This window comes from Passer montanus, unplaced genomic scaffold, assembly GCF_014805655.1.
Source record: "Passer montanus isolate IOZ18808 unplaced genomic scaffold, ASM1480565v1 scaffold25, whole genome shotgun sequence".
NCBI classification, from domain to species: Eukaryota; Metazoa; Chordata; class Aves; order Passeriformes; family Passeridae; genus Passer; species Passer montanus.
This window is the reverse complement of record NW_024367149.1, coordinates 8784033-8808959: the sequence shown is the minus strand read 5'-3', so window position 1 is coordinate 8808959 and position 24927 is coordinate 8784033. Positions and strand designations below refer to the sequence as shown.

The window sequence follows — 24927 nt, the reverse complement described above, 5'->3', positions numbered from 1 at the left end:
TGTAATTTCAGTAAGTTTGTTTCATAGCTTGTGCTCCTCTGGGATAATTCTGCCAGACTTAAAATGCAGTGTTTGTGTCTGCCATGGCCTTTATTTTTAACAGTGGAAATACCTGGGAAAGGAGAAAATCCTCAATTTGGGGGATAACTAATCTTTAACACCAAGTGTTGCTTATCTTGCAAATGTGTAATTTGCTGATTTTAATTGCTGCCTCCACTTTTTTGGCCTCTTTTTGGGTGTTTTAGGATGAGCATCCCAAACCAGCAGGTATTTGTATCACCTCCTGAAAAATCCCACATTCCTGGGACAGCCCATGCTGTGTGATGCTCCTGTGGCATGAAAAGCTGAAATTATTTTTGCTCACTTTTTTCATTCAAGTGGGATTTGAAATTAAAGATGTGCATTTAAACATGACAGTTTTGAAAGCAGAACCCCCCCCCAAATTTTCCATTAATATGCACAGAAGTGATAATAAAGCTCATCTGAGGGGGAATTTTCCCATTCTCTGCCAAGGGAGTAATGCAGTAAAATTTAAGGGTAAGAAATACATGTTTTATGTACAGGCAAAGAGAGAGGTGTGGATGTGTGCACATATATTTTATTGTTCTACTTTTAGGTGTCTCATGCCTTCCTTGAAATGCCCAGTAGGTCATGGTGAAACATTTCTTGCCTTTGTCAATGAGCATTGCTGAAATACTTGGATCCCACATGAGAATAAAGGTTATTCTGCTGTGGTGAAAGCACTCCAGTGTTAATGGCATTTTGATTTGTTTGGAGGTAACTCTACCCAGGTGTCCTTGGAAGGAAGAATGAGATCTCTGGTTTTCAACCAGCTACAAAACATCAACTTAAATAAGCCACAGCTAAGAGTGGATTTAAATTAAAATGCATTTTTACAATGAAGGCTAAGTCTGGTCTTGTTGATCCTCTTCTGGTACCCTCATGGTGAGGTTGTTTGAGTTAAAATCAGAAAAATCAGTTCATGTTGTGCAGCTGTTGTGTAAACTCAGTTTAAAAATTCAGAATGAGCAGGTTTGAGGTGCAATCTGGCAACAGTGAGGAAGAGGAATCCCAAGGAGGGAGGGAAGGACCTGTTCTGTGTGTTCAGGAGGGATAAAGATGTGTTCTTACTGTGCTGTGTTTCTGTGCTAAATCACATTAATACTGCTGTAATTCAGAGTCTCTGTATTGTATATGAGAGTGCCCAGCTCAGACATGCCCACTTCAATAAATGGTCCCAATTTAACCAATGCTAATTAAGGCCACGATCTGCTGCAGTAATGAGGATTTCATTAGCAAATTCTGGTTTGCAGAATCAGCCTGTGGTTTTACAGCAGTGAGAACGCTGACAGATCTCTCCTTTCCATGTCAGTGGCTTCTGGGAAAGGAGCTGCTTGTATAGACTGGGAATATGCAATTTTCACTCCCTCACACTGGATTAAAGGCAGTGTTTTCTGTGCTTTAATCTCTACTCAGTGACAGTTGCTGCAACAGAGAAGGTAACCTCTTTCTGGCTGTTTTTGAGGTTGTGAAATACATTTTCATGCACTGTTTCCTTTTTAATTTCTTTGCTTTTTGAAAAGCTCCTTGTCCTGTCAGGTTCATATTTATTGCTTTGCTGGCAAATGCTGTTCTCAGTCAGAAGAATATCATGTCAAAGAAATGAAAGGGGATATCAGTTGGCAGTTTTCCACAGAGGTTTGAATCTCTTCTCTCCAGTTCCCTCCCGGAGCCAACGTGGGATGCACACAGTGCTGAAGGAACACAGTGGAAGTCCACCTGAGCAGCAGGAAGTGCAGGCACAGCTCCTGGCTTCTCCTTCTGCTCTGTTTGTGCCATCCTGGGACTCAACCTCCTGCTCCTGGCTCTGGGTTGATGTTACTGCTGCAAAAGCCTTGATTTGTAAGAGTATTCCTCTCTGGTGCTGGGGTCTTCCATGAATTCTTCTCACACTGATTTTCTTTTTAGGATCAGCCCCATTAAAAACCTTTATTATGTTGTCTTTAAATACCCCAGGTAAGACTGGCATGGGGAGGAATAAAGGTATGGATTTAATGTTTTTTTTCTGGTTTTACTTTCTCTCTGAAGCTGAATTACACATTTCAGCTCATGACAGTGAGGAATATGGGGAGATATCCTGATAGGATTTCCTGAGTAGCTGTAACATGGCCTGTCTATTTCTGAAATTATCCTACTGGAGGCAGGAAATATCAGGTCTATTAGTGAAACAGCTCTCCAGCTATTAGTTTTTACAGCTTTAAATAGTCTTATCTCAATGGATGTGTTTGCCCTGTGGCTCATCTATCACCCTAAAATGTTTTATCAGCACCTGAAAAAAATGAGAATAGCCTCAGATGTTGCCCATTCAAGGGGCTTTTAGATACAGAGGTTTTTTGGGTTTTTTTAAAAAAAGGTCTTTTAAGATCTGATATTATTTGCTGGCTTTTCAACCCTGTTTCATAGCTCCTGTAGCACCACTTCCATAAATACTCCTCACCAGCAAAGAAAGGAAATCGCAATAGATTAAAGCAAAATCAGGTTAACAGGCAGCAATCTCTGCCCATTCAGCCTCAGACATTTGTGAAAATAAAGGATTAGGAAGAATTACTGCCAGGTACTAGCTGAAAAAAAAAATCCAACAAACCCTTTTGTGGTGTCTTTGTCTTCCCTAACAGTTATTAGAGGTGTAAGAACAGCTCTCAATGTCAGGTGTGATCTGTATTTGAAATGAGCAGAAGTCACAGTGCTGTGAGATGTTGCATTTTTGCATTTTTTCATTTTTTGTAAATTTTGTACTGTTTATTTGACACACAGATGATGAGTACCTTTTTTTTCTTTAAAAAATGCTGTTTCTAGTTTGAAAACAAGTTTGTGTGTGTTGTCTTGAGGTCTGCTGGAGAGGAGATGGAGACAAGTGATGGGACATGGAGGGGTTTTTTTGTTTGTCTTACCCTCTTCACAGGACTTCAGAGCTTTCAGAGCAGGTAAACCTGTGCCAGATTTGGCCTCAGTCACAATGAGTTATTCTTTTTAGTGGATCAAAAGCCAGAAGAGGAGAATTACATTCAGCAAGGTGAATTTTTTATGACCAGGGCCTTCCAGAGACCAGCCTCACACCAGAAAATAACAGTGTTAGTAACAAGGTGATGCAGTGGGGTTTGTAAAAATCTGGAAATATTCTTTGGTTGTAAATTTTACCACAATTTGCCACCTTATGCTCTTGACAATTAAAATTGGTGGGAAGCTTCCTTTTACCTTTGAATGGGTTTTTCCACAGAAGGAAATGCGTTCTGAGTTCTGAAGCAGGGAATAAAAGAGTTTTCTCAGAGGAGAAAAGGCAACTTTTTGAAAAGTGCACTGATAATTCTGTAAACATCTGCTTGCTGGCTCCAGTCTGATCTTCCTTCCAGCTCTGATGTGTTTCAGTTTTTCTTTTATCAGGAAACTGCCATTTACAGAACCATCATGTTTGGTGAAAATGTATTATTTAGAGGGAGCAAAGGCTCCCAAACTTGGGCTATGAACTCTGCAAAGGATGTGTTGCACTTGCAGGCTCCATGTTCATGGTGGGAATTTGATTTTCAAGTGTGAGAAGTCCTAATTCAGCAATGTAGAGAGTTGGTTTGGGACTTCAGCTCATCAGAAAGCCACAGTCACCAGTGGAGAAGGAGCAGCAATGGAAAAGAAGACAACAATGGAAAAGAGGCAACATTCCCCCTGATCCATGGATCCAAGGAGGCAGAAAATCACCTGTGCTTGCTGTCATAAATTTCACGTGGTAGACCTACTCTAATTAAATCAGGTTGTAAATTATGTGTAAAGCCTGATGGTGCTTTTCAGTTCTCCCTGAAAAATGTGTTGAGCTGTAGGAAGTTCTGTCTCCTGAGTCCCTGCTCCTGTTTTTAATCACTTCTGGTAATTCTCCACTCCTTCTGTTTATTCACCAGTGAGATGTGCGTGGTGAGAGGCAGCAAAGCAAAGACAAGCAGCAGAGAGAAGCTTGAAAATTCCACATGCTGGGATCACTGTCATGGTTTGAAGTTCTGTCTAGAGGGTGCTCTGTGTTTATAATCTTGGTTTATCTTTTACTGATGTTGAAATATTGGATGTGTGCTGTATTTCCCAGCCAGCAAAGGTCTTGTGGATGAAGAGGTCTTTCTGTAAGTGGGGTTTTTGTCCTGTTTTCTTTTTTGTCATGGACAAATGATTAACAACTGAATCAATTGTGCCAGAGGTTGAGCAAGCTGTATCACAGAGGCACATCTTGGGTTCAGGCTGGGGCAAAGTCATTTGGAAGAAAAAAAATCAGGCAAAAAAGGCAAACAGAAAGCTTTGCACAGCCTGAACCATCTCCCCTAACAGTTTGTTCTCAATGTCTAGAGGGCAGTTTATCACTGTGCTCAGTAGCTCTGGGTTAAAAAAGGGTTGCCCGAAATACAATCTTTTATTTGGAGCAGATTCCTATGAGGATTCAGTTAATGTGCCTCTCTGTGTTAAATTGTTATCATCAGGCTGCCAAGCCAGGAAGATGTCTCAGCTAGTTGCTGATTTTGCAGGGACGTGGCTCCACAGGCAGAATAATTTCATTTGTGAGGTAACTGTGACACATTAAGGTGTAGCACTTGGCCAGGTAATGGCACTGACGTTGTTGGATTTGTTTGTTATTAGTAAATATGAATAATTTCATGTATGACACCCATCACTGCCATAATGAGCAAATTAAAATGTATTTAATCTTTGTATCAGCAAAGCACTCAGAGATGTGTCCCAGGGTGAGAGACTGTGCTGCTAAAAGCCAGAGTTGCACAAGTAAGGCTCTGTCTTCTCAAAGACCTTGTCCAGCAAGGAGAAGGGTGGGGAAACACAATGATATTCCTCATTTTGTGCAGGGAAACAGAGATTCAAAGAACTTTACTCTCTCTAAGATGCTTGCTGCAGGCTAAGACTAATAGGAAAATGAAAGGAAAGGCTCTCCTGTCTCAGGAATCAAAAAGCTGTCCCTGGAGGGAGAAGCAGCAGGATGTGACAGCCACATGTGACAGCCAGCAAAGAAAAACTCTTCCAGGTGCTGCCTGATCTGCCTTTGAAAGCCCAGCTGAACTGACTGATGGCCACCAGCCCACGGTAAGTTCTCAGCCCAGTCAGGACCATTTCAGAGAGAGAATGACTCTGTGTGGCAGCAGGAAAACACCAAGACATTACATTTGATACCTGACAGGTCCTGCTTTCATGGGCACAAGACTCTGGGGATGTGGAGCAGAGAATCTCTGTGGCATGGCCCAGCCAGGGCTGGGGCTCTTGTCCTCCCCAGCAGCAGGAGAGACAGGGAAGGGCACTCTGAGGGAAAAGGCTTTCCCTGAGGCATGGGAATAAGTGCTTGTGTCTCGTGTCTGACCTTCCTCTGGAAGACAGACATGAAAAGCAGCAATAAATAAATGATTCTGCACTCTCTTCCTAGAAAGCAGCCTTGAGTTTACTTATCACTTCCTTCTTGCCAAGACTCAAATATGTTTCGCTTGTTGAAATATTCATTTTCCCAGTCCCTTGAAAGGAGCATTACAAAGGAAGGTGCAGATTGCTCCTAGGCAGAGCTTTGCTCGCCTGGGGAAAGCCGTGTGCTAACCACCGCAGCGTTTACCTTGTGAGCCTGCCAGGAGCTGGGTCATCTGCTGTTTACAGAGCAGCTCTGCAGCTCCTGTGTTTCTGCTTGAACCCTGTTCAAGCCCCCACGGCAGGCGGGGTGGGGGTGTTGGTGGTGTGGGAGTCCAGCAGCACCTCGGAGCGATGCGCGTCCAGCTGCTGCTGCTGCTCTGCGCCGTGCTGGGCGCCCACGCTGCTCGTGCCTTTGGGTGAGTGAGAGTTTCTGGAGCCACATGCTCCAGATGACAGAGAAACCATCAGCATCAGCGCAGGCTTGGGTGTTGTAGGGGCTGTAATTGCTGTCGCGAGTGATTTCTGCATCTCTAATGAATGGCAAATGCGTCGTTTGGAAGTGAGCGTAGGGCAGCAGCGTTTCTGCCTCCAGAGGAGCAATCCTGGTGATAAATTGGAGCTGACAAATTGCCACGCTCGTGTTGTAACGTGGAATTGGTTGAACATGCAGCCCCCTTCCATGCTGGCTGCCCCACAGAGAGCTGGGCACACAGGGGGTTGTTTCCTTGAGAATGTGGCTGAGAGCTGTTCCTTTCTCTGCTGCTGTAATAGACTTTGCTGTTTCAGAGAACTACATCTTGTAATCTTTCCAATCTAACTCTATTTTCACACTGTTCTCTGAACTTTGAGCTTTGATTTCATGCCTCAGCAAGCTGATGAGGTTTTGTAATTCCTTTATTCCGTTGATTTTTAATATGCTATAATGGGAACCCCATGCCAGGCACTAAATCATACTTAAAGCTTCAGCTGATGCTGTTCCTTGTTGGGGTGGAAGAACTGGGAGCATCGCTGTGGTAGTTTCCTTGTCAAACTGGGTGTGAAAAGAAACTAATTGTCAACATTTTACTAAAGCTCCCCACTTGAAGGAGGTGCAACAAGGGAGCATTTGTCTGGGACAAGGATTTAATCAGAAATCCTGAATCCACCAAAAGAGGAGGCAGCATTTTAGCTGTGCCATTGTGGAAACCTTGGAGACAGCTGTCACATGAGGGAGTGAGAGTGGCTGGGGTGAGCAGTAAAGGCTCACACTTGGGGTTCAGGTTTGTTACTGGGCTGGAGGGTATTAATGGATGAATTACTCATGAACTGAAAGTAGACAAAAACCAGTGGCTTTGGCCAGCTTGGGGGAAGATGGGCTGCTGGGCAAAGAGAGACACTTAAGCCTGGTTTTAAGAAATGCTGAGTGCATGCCAGGCCTTTTCTTGGGGCTGATGTTCATCATGGAGGTATCTGACCTTGGAGCCACAGAGCGAGGGCTGGTGGTGAAGGTTTTACTGCTTGCACAGCTTGAGGAGAAGCCCAGATTGGTGGACCATGGGTTTAGTTTCCCATGTTGGCACTGGAGAGTGGACCAGGTTTTTACAGAATCAGTGCCAGTGGAATGAATGCCATCAGGATGAGGACTGCAATCCAGAGGTTGCATACAAAGCGTGATGAGTGTTAGTTCTCCTTGGTGTGAGGTTTCACACAGGCATAGGCTGAGGGGCCAGGTCCTCAGAGCTCACAGTTCCACAGCCTGAAGCTCTCGTGTTGTTGGACACAGTGGCCAGGAGTCCCCAAGCCCCGGTGGCAGCGTGGCCGGGGGCAGGCACGCCCGCTCCGTGAGTGCCCCACCACAGCCCCGCGACTGCATCCTCTCCTTCTGGTCCTCCTGGAGCAAGTGTGACCCCTGCCAGAGGAAAAGGGTGAGTGTCTGTGCTCTGGGGACCGCTGAGAAACCAGGAGGTGGGACCTCCCTCGAGCCATGTCCTTTTTGTCTGTGGGGTTGGGCAAACTGAGGGGGGCTGCCAAGGAAATCCCTGTACAGGTGAGACCATGGGTTTTGCTTTCAGGTGGCTTTTAGCTCTTCAGCTGACCACTCCCAGTAATTCCAGTGCTTTTCAGGGTGCCTCGCTGAGAAGGTGTACAGCCAGGCTTTGCAGGGAATTTCCAACAGAGTCCTGTCCTTCCAGCATCAGTGCGAGGCACCTTCCCCACTAATGGTCCCCTCTGGGACCTGGAGACACTCGGTGCCTCTCAGGATTAAGATGCTTTTTCTTGTCTGCCAGCCAGCATTTTCCACCCGAGAAGCCCCATCAAATGAAAGTAATGATCCCAACAGCGTGAAGAGCAAAATCCCCATTGCTAGAGAGACCTCTGCTAACAAGTTGGAGAAGCTGTTCCCAGGCTTAAGCAGAAATAACCAGTGATGGGAGTTGGGGGGAGAGTGGAGCTTCGTATCAAAGAGTTAATCTCAGAAGCTGGGGAAAAAAGGAGGGCTAACATATTGGATGGAGTAATTGACTGCTTCACAGCAGTGTTGTGGGCGGAAAAAAATACCTAATGATACAGAGGGGCAAGTAAATACACTGACAGAAAATAACAAGGGATGTCGTTACCAGCACTAATTGAAAGAGAGGAGAAGGAACTGGATCCTTCCTTACTCTCACAAAGTCCCGCACTGCACTGTCAGGCTCATTTAAACAAACTGTCAAAGAAAAGCAAACTTTCCTTCATCCCTCCCAATCCTCAACCCTTTCTCAGTAAAATTAAAACTGTCGCAGATCAGAAACCTTTGAAACGAGGCAAATTACCAACTTCACACTTCTGTGCTGACACTTTTCTCTTTTAATATGACAGAGCGCGCTTAGATCAGATCCTGGCGACACAAAGTTTGTTTTTCAACCAGAGAAGCGTAAAATTCACCATTTCTGTGCACTTGAGTCAATATTTTTTATTTCATCACAGTACAGATTTGCCCGCCTGGAACAGCCCTCTCAGTTCAGTGGAGATCCCTGTGATGGCTCTGACAGGGAAGCTGAGGAGTGTGTCACAAGCAGTCCTTGCAGGAGCAGAGCTCGCTGTGATGGCTTTGTGTGTGCAGTTACAGGTGAGGATTTGGGGGCTGGTGCTGCTCAGGTACTTGGGTGTCACTTCTGATGCCACTGTGCTGAACTTTGTGCTTCTGCAGGAGTTTGCTGGGCCAGAGGGATGCCAGGAATTGACCTGGCTCCTTCCGTGCTTGCGTTTGTGTCAGTGAGTCTCTTAGCCATCTTTAGAACCTCCAAAGAGGAAATTATAACCTGGTTATATCAGCAAAATCTGTAGCACAAGGGACAGCAACAGGAGCTCTGCACCTGAGATGGGGCAAAGGAAAAACCTCTGCTCTGCATCTTCCAGTGCTTTGGTGAGACTGAAAACACTCAGTAATTGTGGACATGGGGACAGAGAGAAAGAAAATAATACCATGTACCAGGCCTGCTGAAACAGCATGTTTGTTCTCTCAAAACAAAAAACCAAAACCATTCTATACATTTCTTTCAGTTTTAGTTATTGTGGGTTTTTCCTAAGATGAGCAAGGTTATGAAGCTTTTGAGTGAAACTGAGCAGATGAACTTTGGGGATCCATGCAAATAGAGAAGATTTTTTATTTTCCAGCTAGATTTGAATCATTCATTCCAGGAATTTTCTGTTTTGCTCCTAGTCTCCATGTCAGGGAGTGTGATCACAGGTTGTTTTATGGATGACTTTCCCCTTCCATCCTAGAGAGATGCATTGCACGGAGGCTGCTCTGCAATGGGGATGACGACTGTGGGGACCAGTCAGATGAGAAAAACTGCAAAAAAGTGTTCAGGAAATGTGAGCAGAAGATGGAAGAGTATTGGGGAATAGAGAACCTGGCAAAAGGGTAAGGCTGTGACTTTGGTGAGCTGCTCTCTTACTTGAGGCTGAGCATGATCTGATGTGACTTCAGACAGACACTGAACAGAGAAAAGCTGGAGCAGTTGCTGTATCCAGGAGTCTGATCCAAATGTCCCCCAGTCCTGGGGGACACTGACCTGGTGGAGCAAATCCAGAGAATGTCAGAGAGATGGAGCAGTTCTGCTAAGAGGAAAGGCTGAGAGAATTGTGGTTGTTCAGCCTGGAGAAGAGAAGGCTCTGGGGTGACCCCATTGCAGCCTTTCACCTGAAGGAGTGAACAAGAAAAGATGGAGAGAGGTGATTTACAAGGGCCTGGAGGGACAGGACAGGGGGGGAATGGCTTCCCATTGCCAGAGGACAGGGTTAGATGGGGTATTGGGAATAAATTCTCTCCTGTGAGGGTGGGCAGGCCCTGGCACAGGGTGCCCAGAGCAGCTGTGGCTGCCCCTGGATCCCTGGAAGTGCCCAAGGCCAGGCTGGACAGGGCTTGGAACAACCTGGGATGGTGGAAGGTGTCCCTGACATGGCAGCGGATGGGACTAAATGACCTTTAAAGGTCCCTCCTAACCCAAATCATTAATCTTGGGTTTGTATTCTTACACCCTGTATTGGTTTGGTGGGGAGGGGGAAAGGTGTTCAAATTCCTTTGATTTCTTCCATGACACTGAGAGGTGGTGGAAGTTTTGTGCTTTGTATGAGTGGGGTAGGGTAAACCTGCACATTAGCAGCTCTGTGGGGATTAAAATCTAAGTCTGAATTGATTCTGCTTTTGCAGGCTAAGATTGTGACAACTTTCTATAAGATCAGACTGTGTGAAAAGAGGGGTTTTTTTCTTGCTCTGCAGGGAAAAAATTGCTTTTTACATTAAAAAAAAAGAAAAAGGAAAATCATATTGCAAGAAAAAAATATAATTTTCTCATTATTCTCTGGAGATATGGCTTCTGCACATGTCATTGCTAATGCTTTGTACTTCTGAGTTTAATCAAAATTAAAAATAATGTTGGACAATTATAGGAACATGCTTCTCATCTCTTTGAAGCTACAATTGCTCAGTAATTTGCTTTTAGTGGACTTCCCTTTTTTTTCCAGATTATTCTAAAATTAGAGTTAATTCTTTTACAGCTTCAGTGTCATTATCATGCAAGCCTCTCTCCCCAAAATCAGGAGAGACAGATCCAGCAGAGGCCTGGAGCACTGATAGTTTTTTGTGGGTTTTTTTAAATGAAGTTTCACTGCACCAGCAGCAATGGGAAAAGTCAGTGATGGGGTTTAATCTCCTCATCTCCACAAACTGCAGTGCTGCATCCTTCCTTAGAGCAGACTGGTAAAGGTTTCTGTCCATCATCTACTGAAATCCAAGGAAAACTCCCTGTCCTTTCAAGAATTAGTTGAGCTCTTGCTTGAGTACCTCTTTTCTTGTTCCCTGCCGGGGTTCCCCAACAATTTTTACTGTGATCTACTGACCTCTGGTTGCCCCTGGGCCAACCTGGCAAAGATTTTGGCTGATAAACCAGAATAAAGAAGTGGTAATTAAAAAATCAGTGTGGATTGATGGCATGGGTTGGCAGACCTGGCTTTGAAGGGTCTGATGGGTGCTGTGGATATCTGGGGGTGCTCAGGGTGAGCAGCCTGGTGGGGGTTTGGCTGATCCAGTTTGTTCTGCTCTTCCTGGAGAGTTCCAGGAAAAGCCAGAGGGTTTTTTACTGCCAGTGCTGGTGGCAGTAACACTGGTGTCATTCACAGCTGGGGGATGAAAATTGCCATCTATATTCATCAAGTGTCAAAATTCAACTCTTTTGCTTTCTCATTAGTCAGGTCCTTCTGCAGCACCTGGGATGAAAATTGCCATCTATATTCATCAAGTGTCAAAATTCAACTCTGTCTTTTGCTTTCTTATTAGTCAGGTCCTTCTGCAGCACCTGGACTGGTTGGGCAGTGAAAGAGGCCAAGCTTTCTTTTGGGGTTTCAGAATAAAGAAGTGTGAAACAAAGAGCCTGTGGCCAAATAAAACAATATTTTGATTTTCTCAGCCAAGACATTCAGTGTTTAGCTCTGAATTGATGGTACCATAAAATGTTGCTGTTCTGCTTCACCTGCAGGTTGAATATCTTCACCAACAGCTTGGAGGGGTTGGTCCTTGATCACAGGTACTATGCTGGGGGATGTTCTCCCCATTACATCACAGACACCAGGTTCAGGAAGCCCTACAACGTGGAAAGCTACACACTAGAGGTGCGTGCCTGATGTGCCTGCAAAGAAACTCACACACATATTCCAGTGGATCTAGTGCCCAAAGCTTCATTGCTGGGTCATTTTGTAAAAAAATCACAAAATTCTTGACACCCAGTGGGATCAGGCTGATTTTTACCCTATTCTAGAACATCCTCACTCCCCACACACTCCACAATGTGGAACACACCACAGGCTTTGTGTGAAAACTTGTTCCTGTCATGCATCAAAGCTGTATCTCAAAAATCATATATTTGACCTTAGTGCTTCTGATGGCATGATGTTTTTGAGTGCTGCCCACTAGGAAACCTTTTCTTTTTAGAATTTATACTTTAATTGATGCCTGTGTTTAAGATTTCACATTCTTTGCATAAGATTGACATATTAAGTGAAAGCCTGAGGACCTTGCAGTATGGAGGAGATAGGAGCTTTCCTGCTGCTGTAAATCAAGTATTCTTGAAGTACCTGTGTTAATAATAATAGTGCTTTGCAATTATACAAGGCTTTTCATCTTCAAAGTGCAAGCATTAATTCACAAGTATATTTGTGTCTGCATTCCTTCCCCACGCTTCAGGTGTACAATCACTGTGCAGGAAATGAGACGTGTTGTTTTTCCTTTCTGTTTAGACCAAAGGCAAATATGAATTTACAATGACTGAATATGACTCCTACTCAAATTATGAAAGCAGTGTCCTGAAGGCAAAAGCTACGCAGTCAAGCTTCAGTGTGGGGATAAAAATACCAAAAGTGTTTCAACTTGGTTACAGTTCAAATGACATGAGGTTCAAGAAGTTCATGCAGAGGATTAAAAGATTTTCTTCAAGTGTAAGCACTGCCTTTTTACATTAACTGTAAGTGTGTGTGTGTGTGTGTGTGTGTTGGTTTGAGGCTCCTCTCAGGTCAGCAGCCAGGACTGGGATAAATCAAATCCTTTCCCCAACTGGATTCTGCCATTTGTTGAAGTCTTTGCTACCCCCACAAAGCCTTCCTTTGTGTTTGCAGCATCCAGGAGCTTTTCCATTCAGCTCTCAGCCAGGATCTGGGCTGCTTGGCCTTTGAAATCAGTCACAACTTGTGGAGAGGACTCAGTGATGCTTGAGGGTCCCTTCCAGCTGTGGATTTTCTCTGAGTCTCAGTGTGGTCTGTCCACTGCCCTGCTGGGCATCCACCTTTGAATGCTTGTGGTGAAAAATTGAAACTGAAAAGCCTGTTCAACTTGAATCTGTAACTCCTACGACTGCCATCATTGTTTTCTTTTATTTTTTCATCTGTTATTGCCATAAACAAAGGTAGCTCATATCAGTGGTGTAATACTATCACCAATCTGTGTCTCCTTTCAGTATAAAGTGTATTCAGGAATGGCAAAGTATTCCTTGCATTTGCTTCCTGCAAAGTGAATTTCTCACAACCAGATCAGAAGTTGATGAGAAGCATTTGCAACAGATACCCATAAAGAAAGCAAATATTAAGTCCTGAATTTATTATTTAAGCTGCAATGTTCTGTAATGATCCCTCCCTGATGTGCTTGCCCTGCTGGCCCAGACAACTGAACACTAAATCCTTTGAACACAATGGAAGACATTTTCTGTTCCAGACTTTGATACCAGAAAGGGGAGAGAAAAAAATTATCCATGTTTACATATCTACAGAGAGCCATATAAGTATGTGTGAGAGAGAGTGTGTGTGTGTTTGTGTTTTCTTCTTTCTGTTTTCATAAGGGCGTAGTCTGTGAAATATGAATCTGGCTGAGCCAGAGAGTGACCATTTCCCATGCAAATCCTGATTTCAGACGTCAGAATTTTTCAGGGGGGAGCTTGTGAGAGGTGAAGTTTCATTAGGGGTAAAGCAGTCCTGCAGGATGCTGAGGTGTCCTTGCATTCTGGGTGTGCCACAGCAGAACCTGGACCCTGCCTTTTCCTGTGTCCCAGTCATGGCCTGACTCTCAGGAACTTTTACTACTGAAAGTTCTGCTTTTGAAAAAAAAGTGGAGGTTTTTTTAGGAGATGAAAAATAGTTAGGAGATTTCCAGTTGGAAACTGTGAAATCAAGAAATCCCGCCCAGCGCCGATGGTTTAACTGCAAACAACAAATTCCCACTGCCATGAGAATGACATCCCTCCCTCCTCCTGGCTTCTCCCGCCTTTCCCGCAGTCCAGCAAGTTCCTGCACGCCCGTTCTGAGCTGGCTGTTGGTGTTTACAAGCTGAAGCCCCGGGCCCTGATGCTGCACCACGAGTTCCTGCGGCGGCTGCGGCGGCTCCCCGCGGAGTACAGCTACGGGGAGTACCGGGAGCTGCTCAGGGATTTTGGGACACACTTCATCCAGGAGGCCACTGTTGGAGGCATCTACGAGTACACCTTGGTCATGAACAGCGACGAGCTCCGCAAGGCGGGTACGTGCAGGTGGTTTGGGGAGGAGCTTTGGGACAGATTTTGGGTGGGAAAACCTCTGTGAGGCACAAAGGGATGGCTCAGGTCTGAGAGGGAGATGATGGGAGAAGGGGTCAACAGCATCTCAAAGAAATCCTGCAGGAAATGTGGGAGTAGAGGTGCTTCTTGGCAGCGAATAAAGAGGTTTTCAAAGCGTGCTCAGCGTCATGGGCTGGATTTACTTCACAAAGCCCTGTGGCAAGCATTTTAGACAACACGTTTTAGAGGCTGACAAGATGTTGAGATGAATGAGAATCGTGGATCTTAACACTTCTGTTAGCTTTGAAAAGCTTCACCCAAGTTCTTATTCTACTGCCTTTCAAATGGCAGTCTTGGAACACCTTTAGCCTCGAGAGCTTTTCCAGCATGTAGGAAACAGTAAATAATTTGCTGGGTGACTCTTGTGCCTGACATTGCTCCTGCTCTTTGGCTCTGGCTCCCTTTGTTGTGAGAAATGATGATTGTTGTGTAGGACAGAGCGAGCAGTGTGACATTAATCAATAGCTGCACTCTCAATTATTTATTCATTGGCAGGGGAGTGAGGAACTGCTCTGCTGTCTGTTTGCAGAGGCATTTTCTGGGCTCTGCTTTGTGTAATACTCTGCTTGTCTGTTCTTCTGCTGTGTGGGAAGTTCCTTACCCTGCAGTCAGAGAGAGGGACAGAATTTAGATTCACATTTCAGGTATTCAGATTCCAACAGAGTTTCCCAATTTGTCAGCTGTTGCTGTGGGCCCATCACAAGCCATGTTTGTTTGAACTAAAGTGTGTTATTGTTTGCATCAAAATGCTCAGTGTCTCCTGACCCAGATCAGGATCCTACAGCAATAACAACATTTTCACACAAGTCCTGAACTGGGCTGTAAGTTCTCAGCAGAGTTCTTTAGGTCCAGTCTGAGAATTCAGGTTTTCCCCTTCAAATCCCTCATTATATTTGTACTGTCTCTGCTGGAACTGAAATTTTCTTTTGCAGACCTGGTGTTCTGCCCTGTGTGACATGGTTGGTACTTGCTCTGCACCCACACAGAATCCAGTCTGCCACATCTTAGAATCAGGGAATCCTTCAGGCTGGAAAAGCTCTCTGAGATCAGGGAGTCCAGCTGATCCCCCAGCACTGCCAAGGCCAACACCAATCCATGTCCCCAAGTGCCACATCCACATGTCCCACGAATCCCTCTGGATTGGTGACTCCACCTTGCCCTGGGGAACCTCTTCCAGGGCTTGATGACCCTTTTGGTGAATAAATGTTACCTGATATCCAATCTAAATTTCCATATAGCACTTAAGGCTCTTCTGGCAGCAGACGATTGGAGATGTGAGCTGGTAAAAGGAGGAAAAGCTATTTCATCTATTCTTCCTAAAGGAATTCTGGGGATGGGGAGGGGTGGTGGGTAGTCTGTACTTAGACATCCTCTGTGTTCCCACCCACTGCAGCTCTGCTTAACCCAGTGCAGCTGGGTGGGAGACTAAAATCCTCCTCTTCCAGCATTTACCTCTCATTTCCTCTTGGCTACTGAGTTCTGTAAAACATAGAGATTTCATTTCATATAACTCTGTTAAGTATCCAGAAAAAAAACCCAAAAAATAACCTTCTTCATCATATGTTTCTTTTCTTTTCCTAAAGCAAAAATACTTATCAACTCTCATTTTCTGTGTACGTGGACATAAAACATGAAACAGTTGTATTAAAACCCTACACTTTTTGTGTATTTAAGGTTATTCTCTGAGTGATGTCCAGAAATGTGCACAGAAGGGCTTTAACATTGCTGTGAATCTTGTTAAATTCTCTGTGGGGCTTGGAGTAGATTTAGCTGGCTGTAATGCCCTTTTGAAAGAGATTGGAGGTAAGCATGAAACACTTCTGCCATTTCATTTCTTTGTCATGGTGAAAGGAAGGCTTTGTCATCTTGCCTGCCTGAAATATTGCCCCACAGAGGGGGAAATACCTCAGAGCTTGGGGTTTTTCCAAGATTTTCTGTGTAGAGAGTAAATACCTGCTCAGCATCCCAAGGAGATGATGAACCATCACCCCATGGCCAGCTCTGTGTTAAATATCAACCCCCACCTCTCAGCAGGGACACCCAGCATCCTGGTGGGGAAAACAGGAAGGGGATGGTGTTGTGGGAGCCTCTGGGGACGTGAGAAGCTGGGTTGTGCACAGGAGGGAGGTGAACCTAGAAATCCATGGGGGAGAACAGGGAATATTCCTGGTGGTGAGGAGCATGGGGCTGTGGAAGGACCTGTGAGCTTAAAACCAGAATTTAGGGGAGGGATGCAGGGTGCAGGGTGGGGAATTCCTGCAGGGGAGCAGGAGGGACACAGGGTACATTTGCAGGAAAGCAGGTGAGCAGCACCTGTGGCCTTTTTCCTTCCCCCCTGGGTGGGGTGGGTCCTGCACGGGAGAGTTTTTGGTGTCAGCTGATAGCTCCAGCCCAGTGGGCAGAGCTGGAAACTTCTCTGAGTGCATTTTGCAGACAGCACTGCTAGGAAGCAGTTTGTGGAGGATTTCCTGGTGCTGGTCCGTGGAGGAGCGAGTGAAGACATCACCACCCTGGCCCACAAGGACCTGCCCACAGCCCAGCTCATGCAGCAGTGGGGAGATGCTGTGCAGTACAACCCTGAGATCATCAAGCTGAAGGTACTGCAGCTCCTTGGAGAACTCTGTGTTTAAATAAACAGGATTTAGAGAAAAAAAAACAAAACAATCAAAACAAAACAGGAATAACAGACCTTATTGTGCAGCTTCTCTAAGTGAGTATTCAGAAATGCAAAGGTGGGATGCTTTAAAGGGACTGTGGTTGGAAATACACAAAGTAAACTGCTTTAATTGGCTGGGCAGATGTCATTTCTTGCTGCCCGCCAGGCAATTCAGATGATCACCTTCTGTTTTACCAATGTATACCAAAAATTGTATCTGGCAGCATATATTTTATAAGGACTTTCTATTTTCCTTGATGTTTATCAACTTCTGTGAGCACCAGTGACCATTCTTTCAGGTGGTTCATTGTGCATGCCTGGATGTTTGTGCAGCTTAGCTGAACCTTAAAAATGGGAGATAGGCTTTGAAGGATTTTTGATCCCTGGAGAGTTTTGGAAATGCAAAAAAGCAAGCAGAAGTGTGCAGCAGTTCTGCCTCATCATCTTTAATGTCAAAATGAGTGAATAGTACAAAGGTGCAAGAGAACATCCTTCTAAACAGGAGGTGGAAGTTAATTTATAGCTGTTTTTCATTGTAAAATTTAATTTTAGACAAAAATCTTTACATTTGTAAAAGGGGGTTGTTTCTCGAGAAAGAGGTAGATTCCAAAAAAGTGAAGCAAGCAAAAATGAGTAATTTGGAGATACAGCCAGTGCCTGTCTGGCACTTGCTGCAGCCCCTGCTGTGCTGTGGATTGACCCTCCAGAAATGCACTGGAAGGTCTCAGGGCAGGAGACAAGAGAAATGCAGCCCTCTGCACCAAATCCCCCACACAGAAAAACCTCCCATGAGGAACTGAGGTACTCTTTGTCTTGCCTGGCATCACTGACCAGGCTGCCCAGTGAAAAACCTCAGGCGGATGTAATTTGGATTTGGTATCTTCATTTCCATACCAATATCCCTGTGGGGCTGGAAGATCAAAAGTACCAGCGGAGTGTGACTAAATGTCAGCCCAAGAATGCTTAGTTAGGGAAAACTAAAGCAAATCAGTTCATAAATCATCTGCTGGAGGGACTTGGCAGGTCACTCTTAGTGTATTTCCTCATTTGTATGGTCTGAATTCAAAAAGCAAAGTATGGATCACAGGTAATTGATGAAGAGTGGATGTACAGCAGCAGGAAATGAGGATTTTTTATTATTATTATTGGAACATTCTTTAGGTGTTGTAGTTTGAGCCTGTGTTGGCAGGAGGGTGATCTTTGATGCTTCCTGCGTGTGGGCTGCATGGCAGCATCCCTGCAGTGAGGATGGGAATTTGGGATGGATCCTCTGATGACTCATGGGATTATCATCCCACAGGCAGTAATGGGTGACTGGCAGTACTGCCACCCCACTTTAACTTTCCCTTGTTCTCAGGAGGAAAATAAATGAGTGAGCCAAAGTCTCCTTGGTTCTGCACATTCTCTGTGCTGTGCACACCCTTGTCTTCTCTCCCTGACCCCATCTGCAGGTGGAGATAAATCCTCTCCCTTCTGGAAGGCAATGAAACCCTTGTCTGGGCTCCATAAGGATAAACACCTGCCTTGAAATGCAGGAGTGGTGAAGGTGGAAGTGCTGATGTGAATCCCTGTGACTGGTGCCTCTGGCTATGCTGGGGGGCTGGAGGAGGAGATTTTTGTGGATGGTTTTTAGGGGATGGTTTTAAAATCAAAGTGCTCACTCAGAAAATATAAGTTTTGCAAATCTGATCTAAAAATGTCTGTACCAGAAAAATGGATGAGAAAGGGTTTAATGAAACTCCTGTGCAACTTAGGCTGTTTCTTATCCAACAGGTTCGCTGCTCTGCTTTGTTACACAAAAAATTTTGTTACTCCTCTTGTGTTGGAAACTGAGGGGAGCATTCCTGGGAGTATTCCTGACATTGTGGCCTTGTTGTTCACAAGGTTTTAGCAAATAGCAATGGGAAACCTGGAGTTTGTGCCACACAGCCTCCATTTCCCCCTCCAGCTGTGCCTCCACCGAGCCTTGGGATGTTCATGGGAACAAATGCATGGGAATTAACTGGGAATTAATGCAGTTTCTCCCCTCCCTTTAGGTAGAGCCACTGTATGAGCTGGTGACTCCTTCTGATGTGGCTGATTCCATGAAAATAAAGGAGAATCTGCGCCGGGCTCTGGAGGAGTTCCAGCTGGAGAGCAGCTCCTGTCGCTGTGCTCCGTGCCACGGGAATGGCATCCCCTTCCTGAGAGGTACTGGGGTCCTGCTCCTCCTTCCTCCCCTCTTGACTGAATTCACAGAATCACTTGTTTGGAAGAGACCTTCAAGATCATCGAGTCCAACCTAGCCCAAACACCCCAACTCAACCCTGGCACCCAGTGCCACATCCAGGCTTTGTTAAACACACCCAGGGATGAGGACTGCACCCCCTCCCAGGGCAGCCATTCCAGAACTTTAATAAGATAAAGAATCTCAGAATTTATTCCAATCTTTATTTCCCTTGGCACAGCTTGAGGCTGTGTCCTCTGGTTCTGTCAGTGCTGCCTGGAGAAAGAGCCCAGCCCCTTTCAAGACGTTGCAGAGAGAGATAAGGAAATTAGTTGGGAATTCGTGGGGAACATGTGGCAAGCAAGTTGCTGTTCAGTTTTTCCAGTCATTTCTTTATCAGGGAATTTACTCTGTGTTTTTAAAGTTGCTGTGTTTGTAGAGTCCTTACTGGTAAGTAAAGACAGTAAAGTCAAGGGATGTGTCTTTGTCATGGGAGTGACCATTATCTGTATCAGTTTTACAGAAGAATTTGTTACTTCTCAGTTATTAATTAAAAAAAAAATCCTTGACATCTTTAAGTCTCCTCCTTTTAAGATTGCTTCCATCCTCCTGGAGAAGTGACTACTGTCTCAGCATTAATTAGTGTTTGTAAAAGGGTTTTGAAGATGAAAAGCCCCATATAAGTGCCAAGCACAGTGATCACCACCTCCCCCTGTTTCTGATAGAAGCTGTCCTCCTCTGTAAGCAGGCTGTGATTTAAAAAATGAAGGGGAAAAATGAATTGAATGAAAACTGCTCTGCCTAAACAAGAGATATATGATGTGATGAGAGCTTCTAACAAAGGGACCATTTTGTCAAGTGCCTAATTCCAATCTGCATCTGCAAAAGTCCTGATGAGAATTGTTATCATCAAATTGTATCTAATGTAGAAACGATCACTTCAGGTACCAGCAGCTGATTGTAGCACTTCAAGCATTTGTCTTATGGTGACCTTTGTTTAAATAACTTTGTAGGAGCTGAGTCCAGGTTCGTATTTAATTTAAGATCTCCTCAGCAAAGGTTTTAAATGACCATGTATTTTCCTAAGTGGGAACTCTTCTCCAGCTTTCTGACATGGGATGCACATCCCTGGGCAGCCAGAGCAGGGATGTTGGGCTTTTCCTCTGCCACAAAGCCAAGTTAGGATATTCCTGTCCTAGTTGCTGCAATTTGTTTCTTATCAGCTTTACCAAGAGCTCTCTGCACCCGCAGTGCTGTGTCCAGGTCTGAAACCCCAAATGCTAAAAGGAGCTGCTGGAGTGAGTCCAGAGGAGGCCACAGGGAAGGCAGGACCAGATGAGATGTTGGGAGGGAATTCCTGGCTGTAAGGGTGGGAGGCCCTGGCACAGGATGCCCAGAGAAGCTGTGGCTGCCCCTGGATCCCTGGAAGTGCCCAAGGCCAGGCTGGACAGGGCTTGGAGCAGCCTGGGACAGTGGAAGGTGTCCCTGCCATGGCAAGAGATGGGATGAGATGAGCTTTGGGGTCCCTCCCAACCCAAACCATTCCAGGATTCTGTGATCTCTTTTGCAGAAGAGCAGGAGGACTCTGTGCTCCCCTGGCTTGTGGAATTGCAGCAGTGAGTGTGAGGTTGAGCTGCAGGGCAGGAACAAATGTCTGGGGAGGTGAGAGAGGTGCAGGGCAGTCACAGCTCCCCTGTTTATTCCTATTGATCCCTTCAGCACTGGAGAAAAATGATGACATTTCACCCACTGTCCCTTGCTCCCAGAAGATGAAGTGCTGGGGAGAAGTGGAAGCCTGCTGGGAAATGTGGCTCCAGGTGTGTAATTCCCCCCATCTGTGCTGTGCTTGCTTCCAGGAACAGAGTGTGAGTGCTTGTGTCCCCTCGGCCACAGCGGCACCGCCTGTGAGATCAGCAGGAGCAGAGGTGAGAGGCACCCAGGAGACAATCCCAGCTGTGCTAGGGGTGTCCAGGAGTGGCAGCTGATGGATGGGGGCTGATGCCAGCCCTGGCTGTCCCTAGTCTGCCCAGTGCACCCAGCTGGGCCCCTGCAAAGGGGACAGATGTATCTGCCCTGCCCTCTTCTGAATTGCTGTGCCCTCTTGAGGAGGTGGGTTTATTTTTGCATGTACGTGCCTTGCAATTGGATCAAAATAGGAATTCCTGCCCGGTTCACAATCCCTGGAAAGCCTCAGGTCTCCTCCTTAGGAAGCAGCTCTGTTCCTAAGTTTTTCCCTTTGATAAAGCCAGCATGTTGCAAACTGTTCTCCCCCAGATATGCTACCATGCATTTTAATCTTAAAATCTTATTACGCTGTTTTGAAGCATTTATTAATGCTTCTTGGTCACTTTATGTCTCTGCTGTCTCCTGACTGATGTTCTTAGCTCCTTCTAGTTTAGGATCATCTATGAATTTAATCATTTTGTTTACTTCTTCCAGCTCATTAATTTAGATGCTAAATAATACCAGATCCCAGGCACCCAGAGCTCTGGCACCAACCCACGATTTGATGCACTGCATTTATCACTGGCTTTGTTTACAGCCTTACCCAGTACTCATTCTGCATGGCTGTGTCCAAACTGAGCCAGGCTGAAATGCACTTTAAGCCAAAATTTCACTGAACAGGGGGGCAGTTTTTGGGTATTTCTAAGGCAGTCCATGGAGCCTTGAATGGTGGAGTCACTGACACCTTACTTCAGTCTGTTTTTCACACTCATAGTCACATCCAACCCTCCCAAAGCTCACATCCATCCATTTGTCAACACTATAACTTCATTTCTTGCTCCCATTTCCTCCTTTTATGTGTTGCCTCTGTGATTCTCAGTATTTTGAATTTATGTCACTCACGTGCTCAGGGTCCAGAAGAATCAGTGTAATAGGAAAAGCAATGGAGGGAAAGCTGAATAGTCAAGCTGTTGTTCACTGAAGTGCTAACACAGCCCCTACTACCTTCAAATGTGGCTGAGACAAGTTTAGTTGGTCTGTTTCCTAGCTAGGCTTGGACTAAGAAAGAGAGAGAAACATCCTTCAAGTAAATATAAAGCTAATTGCCTTTTCCCCCCTTTCATGTCTACCTGAAGTGTAGTTTGAACAAACACCAGAAATGCTGAACAGAGAATTAACACCTCTGAAACAATCCCTCATTGTTAATGACTCCAATGTATTGTTAGTGACGTGGACAGGGGCAGAGCTGTTTCTATTCAAACACAATTCACGGGAGCTGACAGCCCTTCCCAAGGAAAGAGCTGCTTGTTTCTGGTGCTCCTTTCCAGCCTTGTTGTTGTTTCTTTTCCAGATGCTGCTGTCAGTGGAAACTGGGGGTGCTGGGCCAGCTGGTCCCCGTGTTCAGGAGGTCAGAGGACGAGAAGGCGACAGTGCAACAACCCTGCCCCACAGCATGGTGGCTCCTCCTGCTCAGGGCCAGACTCTGAGACAGCTCCTTGCTAGGAGGAGTCAGCAGGGACTCACACAAACCTGCTTGGGAAGACATCACCTCACTGGCTTTCTGAGCTGGCCTGGCTCTGCCCGTGGTCTCATCCCAATCAGAAACATTTCAGGAGGCACTGGGAGCTGGGAGGGTGTTAGGAGCCACACCTTTGGATGTGCAGTTATCCCGTGGGATTGAATGTGCTTACTTACCTCAATATTTTGCCTTTTCCCTGTCTTTATTGCAGTGGGCTAAATGAGACAAGCTTTATCTCTGTCTGCATTTGGTAGCTGCATGATTTCAAATTGTACTGTCGTGTTGGTGAAGGTTCCTTTGAGATAAGAGGAGACACTTTGATCTCACGTGCAGCAGGGTGTGCACTGATGCCCAGCTCCTGTGAAGGCAGCTGTGTCGTGTGGAGCAAAATCCAGCACATTAAAGCCTAAATCTCAATGAGCACAGCAGTATCTGATGTGACATTTAGAGCCACTGTGCCTCACTGCCCTGCTTTCCCAATTTATTCTACTGTTCCCACCCCTGCCATGGCAGGAACACCTTCCACTATCCCAGGCTGCTCCAAGCTCTGTCCAGCCTGGCCCTGGACACTTCCAGGGATCCAGGGGCAGCCACAGCTTCTGTGGGACAAACAGAACATTTTGAAAAAGCTGTCTGCACATCCCCTGAGGTCTTCAGCCTTTAGTAGCTGCGTTTGCCCCAGACAAGCTGTGGTTAACAATTCTGATCCCATGAAATCCAGCGTTCCAGCTGCTGCTGGGTCCACCCAGGGTGGGACATCTGACGTGGAGAGAGTTCACTATGAAAAGAGACAAACTGGTTTGCCTTTTGTTACCATTCCTGGGGCTGTGCATCACAGTCCATGCCTAACAACAGAGGAGCTTTACAGCACTGTGCACCATGTCATGTTCCAGGGGCTTGCCTCCTGCAGCTTTGCTGGTGGTAAATGATTTTTGCAAATGCATTTGGTTGGGCCTGCTGTGAAATAACCAGCCACAGCTTTGCTCCAAAAGGCAATTCCACCAGTGCAAAGCTGTTCATGAGTGCTGTGAGTCTTCTAACATCTGCAAGGTCAAACTCTTCTTCTGAGGGATTTTTAGCAGTGCTGGTGATGGTGGGCTGGTATCTTCCCTTCCTTTCCTTTCAGACTGACGTTGTCTGAATGCAATTCCTGTGAGAGCAGCTCAGGCTCCCTGACATCTCAACAATGGAACATGCATTTAGTTGTAGCCCTCATGCCGCCTCCACACTCATCCACGGGGCTCCTGTGACAGCTTTAAGAAAGGCAGAGCACATTGCATATGTAAAACAAGAGGGCTCTGTGCTCATTATGGCCTTCATCATTTAGCTGCCAACCCAAAACATTTCCCTTTTCCACTGTGTAGCTGCAATATCTTTTGTGTGGTGGAAATTTGCCAAGAGAATCCTTTTTGGGTCATGGTCAAAGAGGTCACATTGCTTGTGTGAGGGAGGGTATTCCTCCAGGGGTTTTTTAGGGCTCTGTAGAAGCTCTGGAGGGGAGGACCCTGAGCATGGCTCACCTCTGAGGACACAAACTGCAGTGTCATTCCTGCCCTTCCTGAGAATCACCGGTGTAATCTGATTAAGGACATTTCTCAGATGAGTCAAGTGGCTTTTGTAAATTTAACCACCTTTCCTGATCATCAAGCTGGTTAAACACAGCAGTGGTGCCTCTCTCCACTGCTGTGACAAGGACAGCCAAGTGCAGTGACCTGACTTGGTTGTTCCCAAACCAGAAAAACACAGATTCTTTAAAGTGGTGACAGTACCTGAGTTTGTATATTTGTTTTTTTGGGGTTTTTTTTGATGGAAGAGAGGATTGACAGTCATCAAGATCATCAGGATAGTCTGACTGAAGTATGAGTTCAGCAGTAGCTGAATATTCAACCTGTAGGCTTAGAAACCTCTCATAAAGGACATAACTTTATCTTGTCCTTGTGATTTTGTGCTTTGATTCACCTAACTAATGATTTATTATAACCTGGAGGGTAATAAAACATACTATGCTGAAGCTTTTATTGTTTCATTTTGGTTGGCATTAAATTTTGGTACCATCTTTTACTGGTGTTCCTAACTGTCCCTCCCCGTGTAAGTTCAGATTAATAACCCTGGTGTGAGGGCTGTGCTCATGTTCAGCACTGCTTCTGCTGCTCCAGCCTGTTCCCCTGGTTAAGATAGTCCTCTCCTGCATTCCATGTTGTGTTTTCACAATTTTCATGAGGAAAAGAAGAGGATAAACATGGAGAGGCTGTTATTTATTTGCACCTCCCTGCTTGAAGATGTTGCTGCTGGGGTATCCTGGCTTTGGGAGCTCCCAGGAGGGTATTCCAGGTGGGTTCTGATTGCCTCATCCAGCTTTCCCAGGACAAAACCAGCTGGAATCTTGCCTCTCTAACATCTCCATCAGCAGTGGGAAGCTGGACTGCTTTCCAGCCTGCATTCATGTGCTCCCTGTGGTGTCATATCACACAGACACTTCACCTGTGAGGCTGGAACCTCGTCCAGGCTGCAGCTGGGGATTTGCAAACTCTCTATTGCTGCATTGCTTTACCATGCTGCTGTTCCTCCCACT

General features: G+C 45.6%; 1 protein-coding gene across 1 annotated transcript; it reads left to right on the top strand.

Moving 5' to 3' along the window:
• Window positions 1–5622: 5622 nt before the first annotated feature.
• On the top strand, window positions 5623–22778 carry C8B (complement C8 beta chain; the record flags this gene model as incomplete). The annotated part of the gene is made up of 12 exons (XM_039711822.1): window positions 5623–5849; window positions 7196–7337; window positions 8380–8521; window positions 9178–9319; window positions 11433–11565; window positions 12190–12387; window positions 13714–13954; window positions 15705–15833; window positions 16464–16627; window positions 18723–18876; window positions 20749–20817; window positions 22188–22778. Coding segments are annotated over 12 exons (1893 nt in total), but the record flags the coding sequence as incomplete, so codon positions are not given.
• Between the last annotated feature and the right edge of the window lie 2149 nt (window positions 22779–24927).